The sequence below is a fragment of the Tenrec ecaudatus genome, chromosome 5, assembly GCF_050624435.1.
Source record: "Tenrec ecaudatus isolate mTenEca1 chromosome 5, mTenEca1.hap1, whole genome shotgun sequence".
In the NCBI taxonomy this organism is placed as follows: Eukaryota; Metazoa; Chordata; class Mammalia; order Afrosoricida; family Tenrecidae; genus Tenrec; species Tenrec ecaudatus.
In genome coordinates this window covers 31843681-31858303 of record NC_134534.1, presented here as the reverse complement: position 1 = coordinate 31858303, position 14623 = coordinate 31843681, and the positions used below count along the sequence as shown (strand labels likewise).

At 35.6% G+C, this 14623-nt stretch overlaps 1 protein-coding gene across 7 annotated transcripts in view; it reads left to right on the top strand.

Annotated features, from left to right (window-relative positions):
* The window catches only part of OXR1 (oxidation resistance 1), a 459178-nt gene that overhangs the window by 422623 nt on the left and 21932 nt on the right, over positions 1-14623 (top strand). For 5 of the 7 annotated variants that reach the window (XM_075549367.1, XM_075549368.1, XM_075549365.1 and 2 more), the window contains 4 exons: positions 784-968; positions 3279-4048; positions 7257-7425; positions 9246-9408. In XM_075549367.1, coding sequence (XP_075405482.1) covers positions 784-968; positions 3279-4048; positions 7257-7425; positions 9246-9408 — 1287 coding nt within the window. Of the gene's footprint in view, positions 1-783; positions 969-3278; positions 4049-7256; positions 7426-9245; positions 9409-11481; positions 11638-14623 lie in introns of those variants that run through there. The other 2 variants (XM_075549371.1, XM_075549370.1) reach the window with 2 other exon arrangements.

The window sequence follows — 14623 nt, the reverse complement described above, 5'->3', positions numbered from 1 at the left end:
ATTGGTGGACTGTGCACTGTTCAAATGGAGGATCAGACTTTTCCAGTTTATTCACGTGCATGTGTGTGACACTTCAAAAACAGATGGAGAAAGGAAAAGATCATAGCATTGTCCATGAACTTTTTGAAGACCTCATTTAAAATGAACACTTCTTCACGGTGAGGTTAAAAATGATGACAGTATCTTGGAGTTGGTCCATCCAGTCAGTCTTCCTATAATTTTACAGATGACAAACCAAGGCCGGAGGCTTTGCGTGTTCCAGGTCACATGGTACAGTGGTAGTCAGGTGAAGACTGACATTTTTATTTTTTTCCTTTTTTCATAGATTTAGCTCTCCACACATTTATTCAGCCTTCACTGTATACGTGAAACTGTTTTTGTCCATATAGTAAGGAACTAGAAAGAATGCATTATATGAATTTTTGTAAAAAATATGACTTCTGTATTTCTGAACCTTGTAGTTAATCCCTTCTTACCTTAGTAAAGTTGTTTTTCCGCTGTAACTCAATATTTTGCTGAAGCTGAAAATTTGAATTATGAGTATGGTTTTAAGCGGAATAGGATACTCTTTGTATTCTGCCTCAGCTAAAGAGGAGAATTTGCTAAAGAAAATTGGGTTCTAATAAAAGACATTTTCATGAGAGTTCTGTAGTACATGAGTATGTTACTGCTTTACATAGTAATTGCTCTGACATCAGAAAAAATTAGTAAAAGTAGTTAGGTTACATTTTGAGATGTTAAACTTTGAAGATTAAACATATTTTCTCTCTTTCTTTACCTTAGGGCACAGTCAGTGGTGTGCTGCTAGTTACACCAAATAATATCATGTTTGATCCACATAAAACTGACCCATTGGTTCAAGAAAATGGCTGTGAAGAATATGGCATCATGTGTCCAATGGAAGAAGTGATGTCAGCTGGAATGTACAAAGAAATTTTGGATCACAAAATAAAGGAATCCTTACCTGTGTAAGAGTGATATTTATGCTCCATTGGAATATCATTGCATCTAAATAACTGACCCTGATTTTACTACTCTTAAATAATTGCAAATAGTTTGGTTGTAGATGCTGTACATTCGATCAGTTCGGAAGCAAATCTATGGCATTTTGAAAAGATGATTTTCTTGCACTTAGAATATTTAAGAATTGCTTTCAATTTTATATTCATATTTATATGGAGTCTATAGAGATAATTTAATGCAATGTTTACTAGCTCTTTTATTGAAACACACCATCCCAAATTCTCAATTCTTTCTGAATAATCAGTATCAATGGCAACTTTTAAATTTTCCTTGGAAATGCTGGAAGGGCTGAGTATGAGATTTAGGCAAGACTGCATGAGGAAAGACTCGACATTGCTATATCCAGAGTAGCTTGATTTTATTTATTGATTTCTATACTTTCAACCTTCTCCCCGAAAGTAAAAGCTGTAGTATAAAAGAACAGAAGTTCTATGAATGTAAGAAATCTCCTTTGGAATAATTCTGATTCTGAGTCAGAAATTTGTGTGATGCTGGTAGAGATGTGAGACTGTATGTCAGGACAACCTAGAAAATAATATGACTACCAAAGTGATTGCCAGAGAGCAAAGGGAGAAAGGAAAATAAAGGAGGAAAAGTTTTAAAATGTACACACACACAAGATTGGCTGTAGAAATAGAAAGGAATTGATGTGTAATAGAAATGGATGTCCCATTCCTCTAGATGTAACTTTGTTAGTAGTTTAAAAAATGATTTAACTTTAATTGATTTTCTTGTATTCCTATATTAACCTACCAGGATAATGATGGGTATTTGTTTTTGCACTAACTCTTGAATGCAAGCTAGAACCACTTTAAAAGGAAAAGAGTTAAATTATCTTTTTTTTGGGGGGGGGGGGGATTATGTGAGTTGTTAGCATACCTATAGTAGACAAAGCCTGTATTCAGAAAGCCTGCATTAGACGTTTTATACCCAAAAGAGATGATTTGGAGTTGGTAAATTTATCATTAGAAGTATAAATAATTTCTTTCTACTCTGACCTATTTTCATAGATCATCATAAGTCAACTTCATCAGTAAATTAGGAGTATTGGGAATGAGTGTAGTAATGAAAATTAGATAGAGGAAGATATTCACAGTGTATTCAATGGAAAGTAAACAAAAATGTATTGCTACCGGGGTTCCAGTACATACTTACATAACCTATCGAAACAAAGGTATTTAACTATTTCTCTGCAATTGGGATAGCTAATTAAACAAGTGATTTTTATGGAATAGTGCCATGTGTGGTAAAAATAAATCAGGAGGCTTTACTGATTTTCTTTCATACTGCTTGAGAAGTCCTTGTTCTCTACTCAACAGTAGTAACAACATCATTGCCATGAATCTGTTTCACCCGTCACACTGAAGGAGAAACACTTACCTAGATAATTCACTTCCTTTTATTTTTGTAAAATTTTGTCATTTTTTAAGGTCTTAAAAAGAAAATCTGGTTGATAATAGTTTAACACGTTTCCCACACCTAAGATCCCATTTTGCAGTTTGAGTGAATGACCAGAAGAGGGAACTCTTGCATTTTTGATAGTATAAAACAAATGTTTGTGTTTCTTAAAATGAAATCAGATTAAAATGAACCAGAGATAAGAATTAGACTTAAACTAATGAATACTTTTAGAAATGTATTGTAATATAGAAATTATATATGCATGTAACAGGAAATTTGAAAAATGTCAACGTAAACAGTACAAAGTAAACTTCCATAGTCGGGCAATTACTCTTGGTTTTCTTACCTTTCACTCTTTTTCCAAGCATATTTTTACATGATTCACATTTTTCAAACCGATAATTATTGATGATTTCTTTTCCCACTGAGATATCATTGAATTTGTTTCTAGCAGACTGTTTTTAGCCATCATTTTAAATAGCTGACTTACATATTTCATGGTATCGATGTTTGCATTACCTCTGTCTCGAACTGTCTTTTGACTGTTAATATGTAAATGTAAAGCACCATTATTAAACATGTAAAGAACCTATTCATGCATAGCTTCACTCAAACTTTGTTTCACAGAAATCCTGTGCTGGCAAATTACTACAGGGAAACCTCACATGGTTGTTCACCAGATCTCAGATGCACACTGTTAGATCTGTATGACTCAGTCAGGTTGTTGTTACAGTGCTACGAGCGAGATGGGTGCTACATTCTTTTAGAAAAGCCTTCACAGTGAATTTAATTTGTGTAAAGTAAAATACTGTAATTTTAAAAATCTAATAAATTTTATTTTTGCCTATTAACAGAGAGATAGAACAGTCAACAAGAGACATTAGCCATTTAAAGAAAGCGACAAGAAGCAATATTGATGAAATAGACTCAAGAATACGTGACGCAGGGAACAATAGTGCCAGCACTGCTCCCAGAAGCACGGAGGAGTCTTTTTCTGAAGACGTGTTCACAGAATCAGAACTCTCTCCCAGACGAGAGGGAGAGGAGCTCACTTCTTCAGATGATCCACGGCAAGATAAATCTTCTGGTGTGTTATCAGAATCTGTGCAAGCTGTCAGTCAGTTTGGAACAGAATGTGTCTCAGGCATATCTGATTCTACTAGTCTCCCTGGTCACTTAAAACCCAACACTGGACATTCTGCCAATGAAATTGGGACTCTCCCTCTTAAACCTGATTCAAATCAAGCTGAAATGGCTGTTAAGGAAGGAGATAAGGTTACAGATAATTTTAAAGAATTATCAGCTCCTAAAGAACAAAGCACAAGTGTAAAAGATAATGAAGATCAGGCTGATGTTCTCACTGAGGATTCACTACACCACGGAGAGGGTGAAAGAGAAAATGTGCCTTGTAGAGAAGTCACAGAATTAAAACAGAAACAGACTGTCAACAAAGGGAAGCCAGTGAAGGAGCAAAATCGGGACTCAGAGACAGAGGTAGAAGAGCTTCGCAAACTCTGGAAAAGCCATACTATGCAGCAAACTAAGCAACAGAGGGAAAATATTCAACAGGTGTCACAAAAAGAAATCAAGCACAAAATAGCAGCTGCTGATGGACACGTAGAAGGTAAGTGTTATGAAATATGTAAAGCTACAGCTAGCTCATCTAGTTACTATATATGTATGATCTCCTTTCTCACTGCCTCTAAAGCTGATGTATGCTTGGCCATTCTGTAATTAAGTGGCTCTTGGCTAGTGTGCCCATAGACACTCACTGATACTTAGTCTCTGGGTACTACCCTGTTACTTTACTGAGCATGATGACCTTCTCGGGTCATCATGACTGGTCTCTCCTGACATGTCCAAAGTATGTGATACACAGTCTCACCATCCTGGCTTCTAAGGAGAAGTCTGGCTGCTCTACGAAACAATTAGCTTTCATAATTTGACTCCCAGCATTATCTCAAGCTGAAAGAAATGAAGCAAAAATTCAAACCTCAAGTTACTCTATGGAAGGACTATGGGAAGCTGATGAGTATGTTGGAAGCATCAAAAGAAAATGGAAGGAATTCAGTCACTGTACCAAAAATCAGCTGGTTGACATCCAAAATTTCAAGAGCTAGCATATGATCATGACCTGAAGGAAGGAAGCAGGCTTCATTAACAGCATGCGTGGCAAACAAGGCTCCGGGAATGGACGGGAAACCAATTGAAATGTTGCAGCAAGCTGAAGCACTGGATGTACTCGCTTGACTACGCCAGGAGACACGGAAGGCAGCTGCCTGGCCAGCTCACGGCAACTTCCATGTTTGTGTCCGTTCCAAAGAAGGGTGACACAGCAATGTGAGAATTACTGAACAATATCTTTAATATACCATGTTTTACTGAAGATCATTCAGAAGTGTTGTAGGAGCACATCTACAGGGAACTGTCAGAAATTAAACCCAGATGCAGAAGAGGACTTGGAACAAGGATGCCATTGCTGACATTAGATGGATCTTGATAAAGCGGAAAATAGTAGAAATGTGTTTACTTGTATTTTATTGACTATGCAATGGCATTTCATAACAAACTTTGCATAACATTGAGAAGCAGAGAGCTCCAGACCAGTTCATTGTACTCATGCTTAGTCTGTACCTGGATCAAGAGGCAGTCCTTCAAAGAGAATAAGGGGATACTGCATGATTTAAAATCAGGAAAGACGTGCATCAGAGCTGTGGCCTTTCATCATCATTTGTTTGCTGAACAGATAATTCAAGAAACTGGACCATATGAGGAAGAATATAACATTAAGAGTTGGTGGAAGGCTTATTAACCTGCAATATGCAGATGAGACACACCTGCTGAAAGCAAGGAGGGCATTAAGCACTTACTAATGCAGAACAAGGACTGCAGGCTTCGGTAGGAATACAACTGAATATAAAGAAAAGCAGAATTCTTACAACTGAACCCATAAATAGCATTCCTGATAGATGAATAAATACTGAAGTTTTAAAGGCTTTTATCTTGCTTGCATCTGTGGTCAGTGCTCATAGGAATATCAGCTGAGTCATCTGATGATATTTTGTATTTGATGAATCTGCACAAGACCTCTTTAAAGAGCAAGGGTGTTACTTTGAGGATCAAGGTGTGGCTGTTTTCAATCATCTCATGAACATCAGAGTTGTACATCGAATTAGAAAGACCTTGGAAGAATTGATGCATTTGAATTATTGTGCTGCTGAAGAATATTAAAAATACAGTGAGTTGCCAGAAGAACAAATTAATTTTTTTCAAATAAGTACAACTAGAGAATGGTTCTAGGAAGTAAAGATGGTGAGACTTTCTCTCATGTACATTGCATATATTATAAAGAGAGACCAGTCCTTGGAAAGGACATCATGTTAGTGAAGTGCAGACACTGAAGTTCACACACTGAAATAGAGGAAGACCTTCAGAGATGGATTGCCACAGTGTGTGCAACAGTGGACTCACAAACAACAACTGTGAGGATGCCGCAGGGCCAGGCACTGCTTCACTCTGCTGCACAGAGCTGTTCAGAGTGGAACCTTCTTGCTACCCCTAAGGAAACATCACTACCTTCTAGTAATTTACTATGTGTATTTATTCACATTTATCTTTTGTCACTTTGCCCAATCTATATCACCAAAGAGAAGCATCTTTATCTCTTTCTTACATTGATATACAAAGTGACTTAAAAAGGTTCATGAAAAAAATGGAACAAAAAGATAATGGGATTTTTCTAAGAACTTTTTGAAGCCCCCTAGAATTGCCTGTGGTTAGAAAGAAGCATGGTTGATTGTCAATATTCAGTAGGTACATGATGAAATAGTGAATAGTCAATCGCTAATATATGACTATCGAGAAAATCCAGGTCTGCATTAACAAAAATTAAATAGAATGCAAAGTCAAACTGCAGCTTGTGACAATGCTGTGGTCTTGTAATATTTTCACTGGTTGATTTTTTGGGGGAAGTACGTCTCTAGGTCATTCCTCCCAGGTCCTTGGAGCAGACTCAAACTTCTAACCTTTCAGCTTGTAGCCTTGGTTGGACTTGAACTGCTAACCTTTCAGTTACAGGCCAAGTATTTTTAACAGCATGAACTTTGCCATGTGTAGTGGCTCAAATGAGACACAAACTAACAATAAATGAGTGGATTGTCATATTCTAGTAGTGCATTCTGTTAACAGAAGCAAAGCCATGAATAGTAGTACCATCCACAGCTTGCTGTCATCGCATGTTATTGGGTCCCCAGATTCCTGAATTCAACTTTATTATCAAACTCTCTCTACTTTATGCTAGCGTCTAGGGTTGGAGGAGTTAGAATTCAAGCTTAATAGATTTTCCAAATGTAATACAGTACTGGCATTTAAAAAATCACATCTTCTGTATAAATGGATCGCATAGTGCCAGGCAAAGTTTGATTCTGTCATTCACAAGGTCACATGATGTGTCAATAGTGGCAAATATGAATATGCATTATGGAGTAGTAGAACTATGTAAAAATTGCATATTCTCACCTTTTTAAAATGACGTAAATAAGTTTGTAGAAAATGCAAAGGTTTATTCTAATACAGATGGTTAAAAAATTGTAAGCCTATACATTTTACCCTAATTATATTCTAGATATAATTTTAATCCAGCAAGTTGATTCTTTTATTAATCCTCGTCTTTTACCTGGAATTTTACCTTCGACAGGAGATACAAAGCATGTTACTTAAGAGAAAATAGAGTTGTGCTCTGTAATGATTTGTCAGCATTTTACAGATGAAATATCTGATATAAATTAGGCATGCTTTACAAGACTTAAATATTGTCTGCTTCTCAATTCTAGGTTCAACAATGTTAAAAGAAAAGCGAAGACATCGATTACATAAATTCCTGTGCCTGAGAGTTGGAAAACCAATGAGGAAAACATTTGTGTCTCAAGCAAGTGCAACGATGCAGCAGTATGCCCAGAGAGACAAGAAACATGAATATTGGTTTGCTGTGCCACAAGAAAGGTAAACGAAAGCAAGCAAAAAAAATAAGTATTCTTGAGATATCTCAAATTAGTTATTTGTATATCAGTTGCCACCAGTAGGTGAGTACTTATTGAAACGTGCAGTTTATGATTAAAACCTCAAATCTATTAAAAATCAGTTAGCTTCTATTTTAACACTCTCTGCCCCCACCCCACCCCCAGTCTTAGTTTTATTCTCTTTCTGGTTTGAGGCAAACAGTGTCATCATGTTACAGTTTTAGTGTAAAGCTACTTAGTTAAAAGGCCTTAGAGCAAGAAGGTCCACCAAGATATTATAAAGATTTATAATTCGTTATTGTTTTTTTCTCCAAATACTTACTAAACGCCTGTTGTATGCATGGTACTAAATTAGTTTCTGCAATGGTGAAGTCTCCAAACCATTTTTGTGTACCACTTGAATATTAAAAATAAGAAATTATCATAAACTTCAGTTATAAATTAGCATTCCATTTTCATTGTTGTAAATACTGAAACTTTAAGTTAAAATTGTTATAATATTTTAAATATATACAATTAAATATAAACATCACTACAAGATATCCTTAAGATATCTTAGCTGCACTATGTGAAAGAAGATAAATATGAGTAAGGAATAGCATATGGATATTGACGATGAACCAAACCACTGCCGTTGAGTCAATGCTGACTCTTGACCTTAGAGCAGTGGCTCTCCACCTTCCTCAGGCCGCAACCCTTTCATACAGTTCCTCTCCTCGTGTGGTGGTGACCCTCCAACCATCACATTATCTTCCTTGCTACTTCGTCACTGTCATTTTGCTACTGTTCTGAATCGGACGACCTCTGTGAAAGGGTCGTTCCACCCCCAAAGGGGTTGTGACCCCTAGGTTGAGAATCACCCTCCTAAGAGACAGAATAGAACTGCTCTGTAAGGTTTCTGAGATTAAATCTTTACAGAATTAGACAGCTTCACCTTTTACTCCTGGAAAAGTTGCTGAACTTCACACAGTTGTGCCACCAGGGTACCTAAGTTAAAGAAAAGCAATTTAATGCCCTTAGAAAGTTGACATATCACTTTAAAGACATATGATGATGAAAGTTCTCAGAGAAAACGTACAGTACAATGTGTGTATTCATTACAAATTATAGTCTGACTTGCATAATATACAAATACCTGAAAGGAAAGAATCAGATAAGTAACAGTTTCACCAGATTTTAAACATAATGCGTTTTAGAGGACTATCTGGGACAGAGCTCACTGGTGGCAGTGTTTTGGGCTGCTAACCACTAGGCCTGCTTCAGGAGAGAGATGAGGCTTGGCACTCCAGTAAAGAGTTAGCCATAACAGCCGCTCAGCCCTGCCTTGTAGGGGTCCTTGTGAGTTGAAATCGATTCCACGGTAATGAATTGGGATAGATTGTTTTTTTCTTTTCAATTTTTGAAATTACAGGTTTGCGTGTAATCAACTCAGTGACAGTGAGTTTGGTTTGGGTGTGAGAACTAAATGGAAACAAAGTGACAGCAGCAATTCAAAAGATTGCGTTATATGCCAATAAAACCTTTAAAAAAAGATTGAATAAAAACTTAGGGAGGCAGTGAGTTCATGTTAATGGGGGATCAACAATTCTAAAAATGTTGATTGCACAATTTTAATGTAGTCAATGTCTCTGAATTGCTCTTGTAGAAATGGTAGAATCTGTGTACTTTTTGCCGTCTATATTCTCAACAACAAAATTTAAAGTGTGTAAGCTTTATCAGGATATTTACAAACATGATTTTATAAATCCTAACTAGAAGTATGGAATACTAGGTCTGTTATTAATGGTTACTTACTTTTAACAGGACAGAACACTTGTATGCCTTCTTCATTCAGTGGAGTCCAGAAATATACGCAGAAGATAGCGGTGAATATACTAGAGAACCTGGATTTATAGTAGTAAAGAAACTAGAAGAGTCTGAGACAAGTGAGGATGCTACTAGTGAAGCAGCAGGCAGAGAATGGGAGGTATGGAGAAAAGTGTTCAGAGGCTTTATTCACCTTTTTACTTTGTATGAACTTAAAGCTTTAGGTTATTACAGTAAAGTACAAATGATCTTTCCTCAAAAGTATAATTTCTGTAAAAGTTCAGGTTCATTGTTGTAGGACTATATGTTTCTTCATATAAGGGATTTTCATAGGAAATTTTATGTTCCCACTATTTGTCATTCTGCTTTTGCTTTAAAATACTGGAAAAGAAGCATACTGGTCATAAAAAAGACTATTTAGGGAAAAGTTATATTTCCTAGCAGAAGAAAATAGTTTGAATCCTTCCTGATTTTTAAAAAAATTATGTATACATCTCTTCTGCATGGAGGAGGCATACCAATAATTTAACATACCAATGCAAATTAACACTCCTTTTCTGAGTTCAAGGCCTGAGCATGATCTTACTGTGATTTTGGCAACAATAATATTAGAGAAATGAACTAATGCCAATTTTATAAAATAATAAAATTGTGTGCTCAAACTTGCTGAACTTGTTTAAATGTCCAAATTAGCTTTTTAAATCCCTGTTAGATTTATCTTTTAAGATTACACATAGATTTTACATGATTTGTCTCTTACAGAGTTGGTAGAATTACAATATCTGTTTCTGGTAGTAGTTGTTGCCTGGATTAATCTCTGCATAATGCTTGGAAATATAGAGCAGATGCTAAAATGTGATAGTCCACTGTGAATAATTCTTTAATAATCATTTGGCGTTAATCCCTGTGGATGTTTATGTGTTATGCATGTGTTATGCATGTATTTAATATGTATAATGATTGAAAGCATATAGTGAATGTCTTTTATTTAAAATGTGAGCCTGGTTTTCAGTGTGTCTTAATTTTACTCTGTCTTTGTATATATGACTTTGCTTTTTGCTGTAGCTCCAATGGAAGCAGAAACGGAGGGAAGTAACATTTATTGAGAACCTATTGAGTTCAGGCATTTTTAATATTTATCCAACCATATTACTTTTGTTACCAGTTTTATTTACAATAGCTGAAAACTAGAAGCAACTTGAATGTCCATCAGTGGAAGAATGGGTGAATATATTGTGGTGTATTTCTAGACTCAGCTATCAATAATTATATACTGACAAACCTCACAGATATGGACAAACCTCACAGATTGTACATTTGATTAAAAAAGGACAGGCACAAGAGGATACACTGTAAAATTTCTTTAACTTAAAGTTCAAACCAGCAAAATTAATTGAAAGTCGGTCAGATTCTTGCTTTCTGAGGGCTGATGGGGGCTGATAGTGGAGGTAGCTATAGAGTCCTGGCGATACTCTCGATCTTAATCTGGGTGATAGTTAAGCAAGGTGATTGCATAAAAAGTTCTGAAATCTCACTTAGAATTAATAATGTAATTAGTTTCATTTATTAATTATATTTATTAGTTCAAGTGATAAAATATGTGTGCTAAAGCATATATTTGACCAGATTTGCCATTCTACTGGTTGTACTGTGTACATTGGTATAGTGAGATCACTATAAGTACCTTTTCCACAGACGTTAGGAAATGCAGGTTAAAATGGATTTGTAACAGGCTTTCTGTACTAGATTGGACTGCTGCTTATACAGTTCTGTGTAATCTGATGATTGAAGAACCCTCATAAGATATCCAATTAAGAAATGCTCACATAAAAGAAAAAAATTATAGTATTTTTAGATGGAAATGATAGAATTTTATTACTGAGTAATAAGTTCATTGAAATTATTTGTATATTTTGGAAGGGGATTTGAAAAACCATACTATTATCCTTTTAGATTTGGGTGATTAAATTATCTTTATTGTGTTACTTACTGCACTTTGTTTGGAAATACATGCTCTGTGTCTTTAAACTTTTGAGCCCCTCTGTGCACGTTTTTTTTTTTTTTGGTACCGGGCAACCAAACTTAAGCCTGGGAAACCCTCTCTTCCCTCCCCACCTTTGCATTCTCCATTCAGGAAAAACCTTTGCAATGGATACTAGTTAGTGATTAGCTCTTCGTCTTGTCAATCAAATCTTTTTTCTCTAGCAAACTGTTTTGTCACCGTGGTAGTGCTCTTGTGCTGGAAATATCTTTGATAGAGGAAGAATGCTTTTAAAAACAGTTTCTACGTGATTTGATGAAATTCAATTTGCCCGGTAAAGGAATGTCTCTACTCTGGTATGGGAAAAAAGGGAGAAAACACCAACCAATTAATCATAAATACACTCTGGTAAATCTTAGTTATTTAAATTTCTGTATTTACTGGGTACTGTAATGGTGGAATAATGCAAAATTCTACCATTTTTAAGACTTTAAGAAGAAAATATTTATGGAACATAAAATTATACAATGATTGGAAGCAGATACTTTAAAATTAGGAACTGTAATTTTGTTTCATAAAAGTGATTTGATTTGGGTATTCCATGCCGACAGGGAAGTTTCAGACCTTCATTGCTGCTTTAGTATTATTATTAAAGCCTAACTGTGTAGGAAAGAATTTAGAGTAATTTCTTCTGAAATGAAAATTATAATGTAGTTTTCTTTTTACATTTATATATTATTAATCTATTCTTAAGGTCTTTTGATTTATAGATGCTTATGGCTGTTGATACACTTTGTGTATTTTTGCTCCAAAATAGCACAGTAAATTAACTTTTATTTTTATTGACTAAATAAATCTGAAACGAGGCACATTTAGACTATTGTGTTTAGTACTGTAATTTTAACAATTCCAGAAAAAAGCTTTCCTTTTAAGCTAATTCAAGTTTTCAAGCAAATGCTACCTTGATTAAAATTTTTAAAGATATTCTAGTAAATGGAAAATCTCACCTAACTATTTTTTTAAATCCTAGCTAATTATAAATATGTGTACACTATTTGGTACAAAATATATTTCCAATATTTTTGTGGTGATGTAGGATTATATTTTTCCTTATGAATATTAGTTTTTTCTGAAATTTTGAATAATTTAAATAAGGTTGGATAGTACTTAGCATCAGGAATGACTTTGGAAAAAGCCCCCACCAACACAGTTTGCCTCACTTAAGCATATGTAAATATTGAAATAATTTCAGCTGAGGTTAAATTGAATAAGTCAATGTTTTTTGTTACATCACTACAATAGGATTTAGGTACCTGAAATTATTGAATTATTTTTAATTTTAGCAGGTTAGCCAGGTAACAGATTTGTGTATGTGTGTGTTTAAACCACATCACATGTTTCTGATTTTCTATTTTATGTTCATCACTTGAATGCTGAGATACTAGCCGTAGTTAATTTATGATAAATAGGGAAATAAATCGTGTATATTTTGAGTTTTACAAGTCAATATATTGTATGCACATTATCACACTGAACAAAGCTGTTGTTCAGCATCAAAGCAGACTGTTAAGTGATCTTGTCAGATATTTTATCTCATGCCTGTCACTCACTGGTCACTTATGGTCTTCAACTCTCCTCATACATTTTGTGTGTGTGTGCGTGTGTGTGTGTGTGTGTCTGTGTCTTCAACTCTACCCATAAATTGTGTGTGTGTGTGTGTGTGTGTGTGTGTGTGTGATTCATAGTCTCACCTTGAATTGTCAGCAGTGTCCATCCCCACTGTAAAGACTAGGAAACTGGTGTCTACTGCCTTGGAACATCAGCAGTCTGAACCCAGCACCTACCATGATGCCCTTGAGAGAATTTTTTAAATGGTACACTGTGATGGGTTGCTTTGTAGACAAGCTTAGGTTCCCCCCCCCCCTTTTTTTTTAAGCATTTTTCTTTGTGTCCAGTAGACAATCCTAGGGATTGTAGGATACAGGTAAGGTTTGAGAAGCTAAGACTTTAAAAGTAGCTGCTCTCCTTTTATTTTGAGAAAAGTTATGTCTATTTTGTTATATTGATTTAAACTTAATCAAATTACCCAAATAATTGAATAGCACCATTGTTTCATTATGTCTGTTAATAGTTTACAAATTTAACAATATTGTTTAAGCCCTCATGTGGGAAAGGTGGGGTTATTTTTTGGGGGGGGTGGGCTATTATATAAAAACATTGGTAGAAAGTCCCAGGGATAATTTTTTTTAAAAATCTGTACAAATTACCTTCTGATTTTAAGAAGGAATAATTTAAATGTAAGAAATGTCCCACTGACATTAGTTCAAGACTGTAGATGTGATGATTATGTCATTAGCACTGGGCGCTGTGTGTAGTCAGTGCTGTAAGTACTTCACGTGTTTAGCTTATTTCATTCTCACGCCCTTTGCAGTAGCACGATCTCCATCTGCTTTGCAAATGAAGACACAGAGGTACCCTCTGGTGCTAGCCCAGGCCTGTACACTTTTTCGTACATTTTCTCTCAAATAACTTAACTCTATAACTAAGAGGAAAGAATAAGTATTTTTAATTTATTTTTTACTTTTTATATACCAGGATCTGGTCTTGTGAAATGGATTTTAACTCATGGCAACCCCATGCATATGAGATTAGAACTACCCTGTTTCCCCGAAAGTAAGACGGCCCCCGAAAATAAGACATACTTACAGTTTTGCCACTTGCTGAAATATAAGGCATCCTCTGAAAATAAGACCTCCCCGAAAATAAGCTCCCCAAAGCTACCGTAACTCTGGACTCTGGACCGTAGTGGCGGGCCAGCCATGCAGCACAGCCGGAGCAGACAGGAAGTGTGAAGTCTCTTTTAATAAAACAATATGTGCTGTATTCTTCATGGAAAAAAAAGACATTCCCCTGAAAATAAGACCTAATGCATCTTTAGGAGCAAAAATTAATATAAGACACTACCTTATTTTTAGGGAAACAGGGCACATTCCAGAGAGTTTTCCATGGGAACTAGATCATTAGGACTTTTCCTTCAAAGTGCCCTAGTGTGATATATTTTGATATATAGGCACATCTAGGCCCCATTGCCAGCTGTTTAGTCGCAGTAGAAGTCCTAGGGTTTTAAGGGGAGAGGAAAGGGTTAACAGGGTCAGGCTTATGAGCATCCTATTGTTTTTATTTTGTTTTATTTGAAACTCTAGGTTTTGAGCCCTCTGTGGAGCTGAAATTTGAAAATGACTGTGATGTTATGTTAGGCATATATTTCTTGTTTGGCCGTCAATGTGCAATTTGAATCTTGCCTCTTATCCGTTTTAGAAGATCTGCAGGTGTTTTCTTTAAATATGCTCCCTCCCCTTTCTCTTTCTTCTGTGTTCTCTGATTAGAGTATATT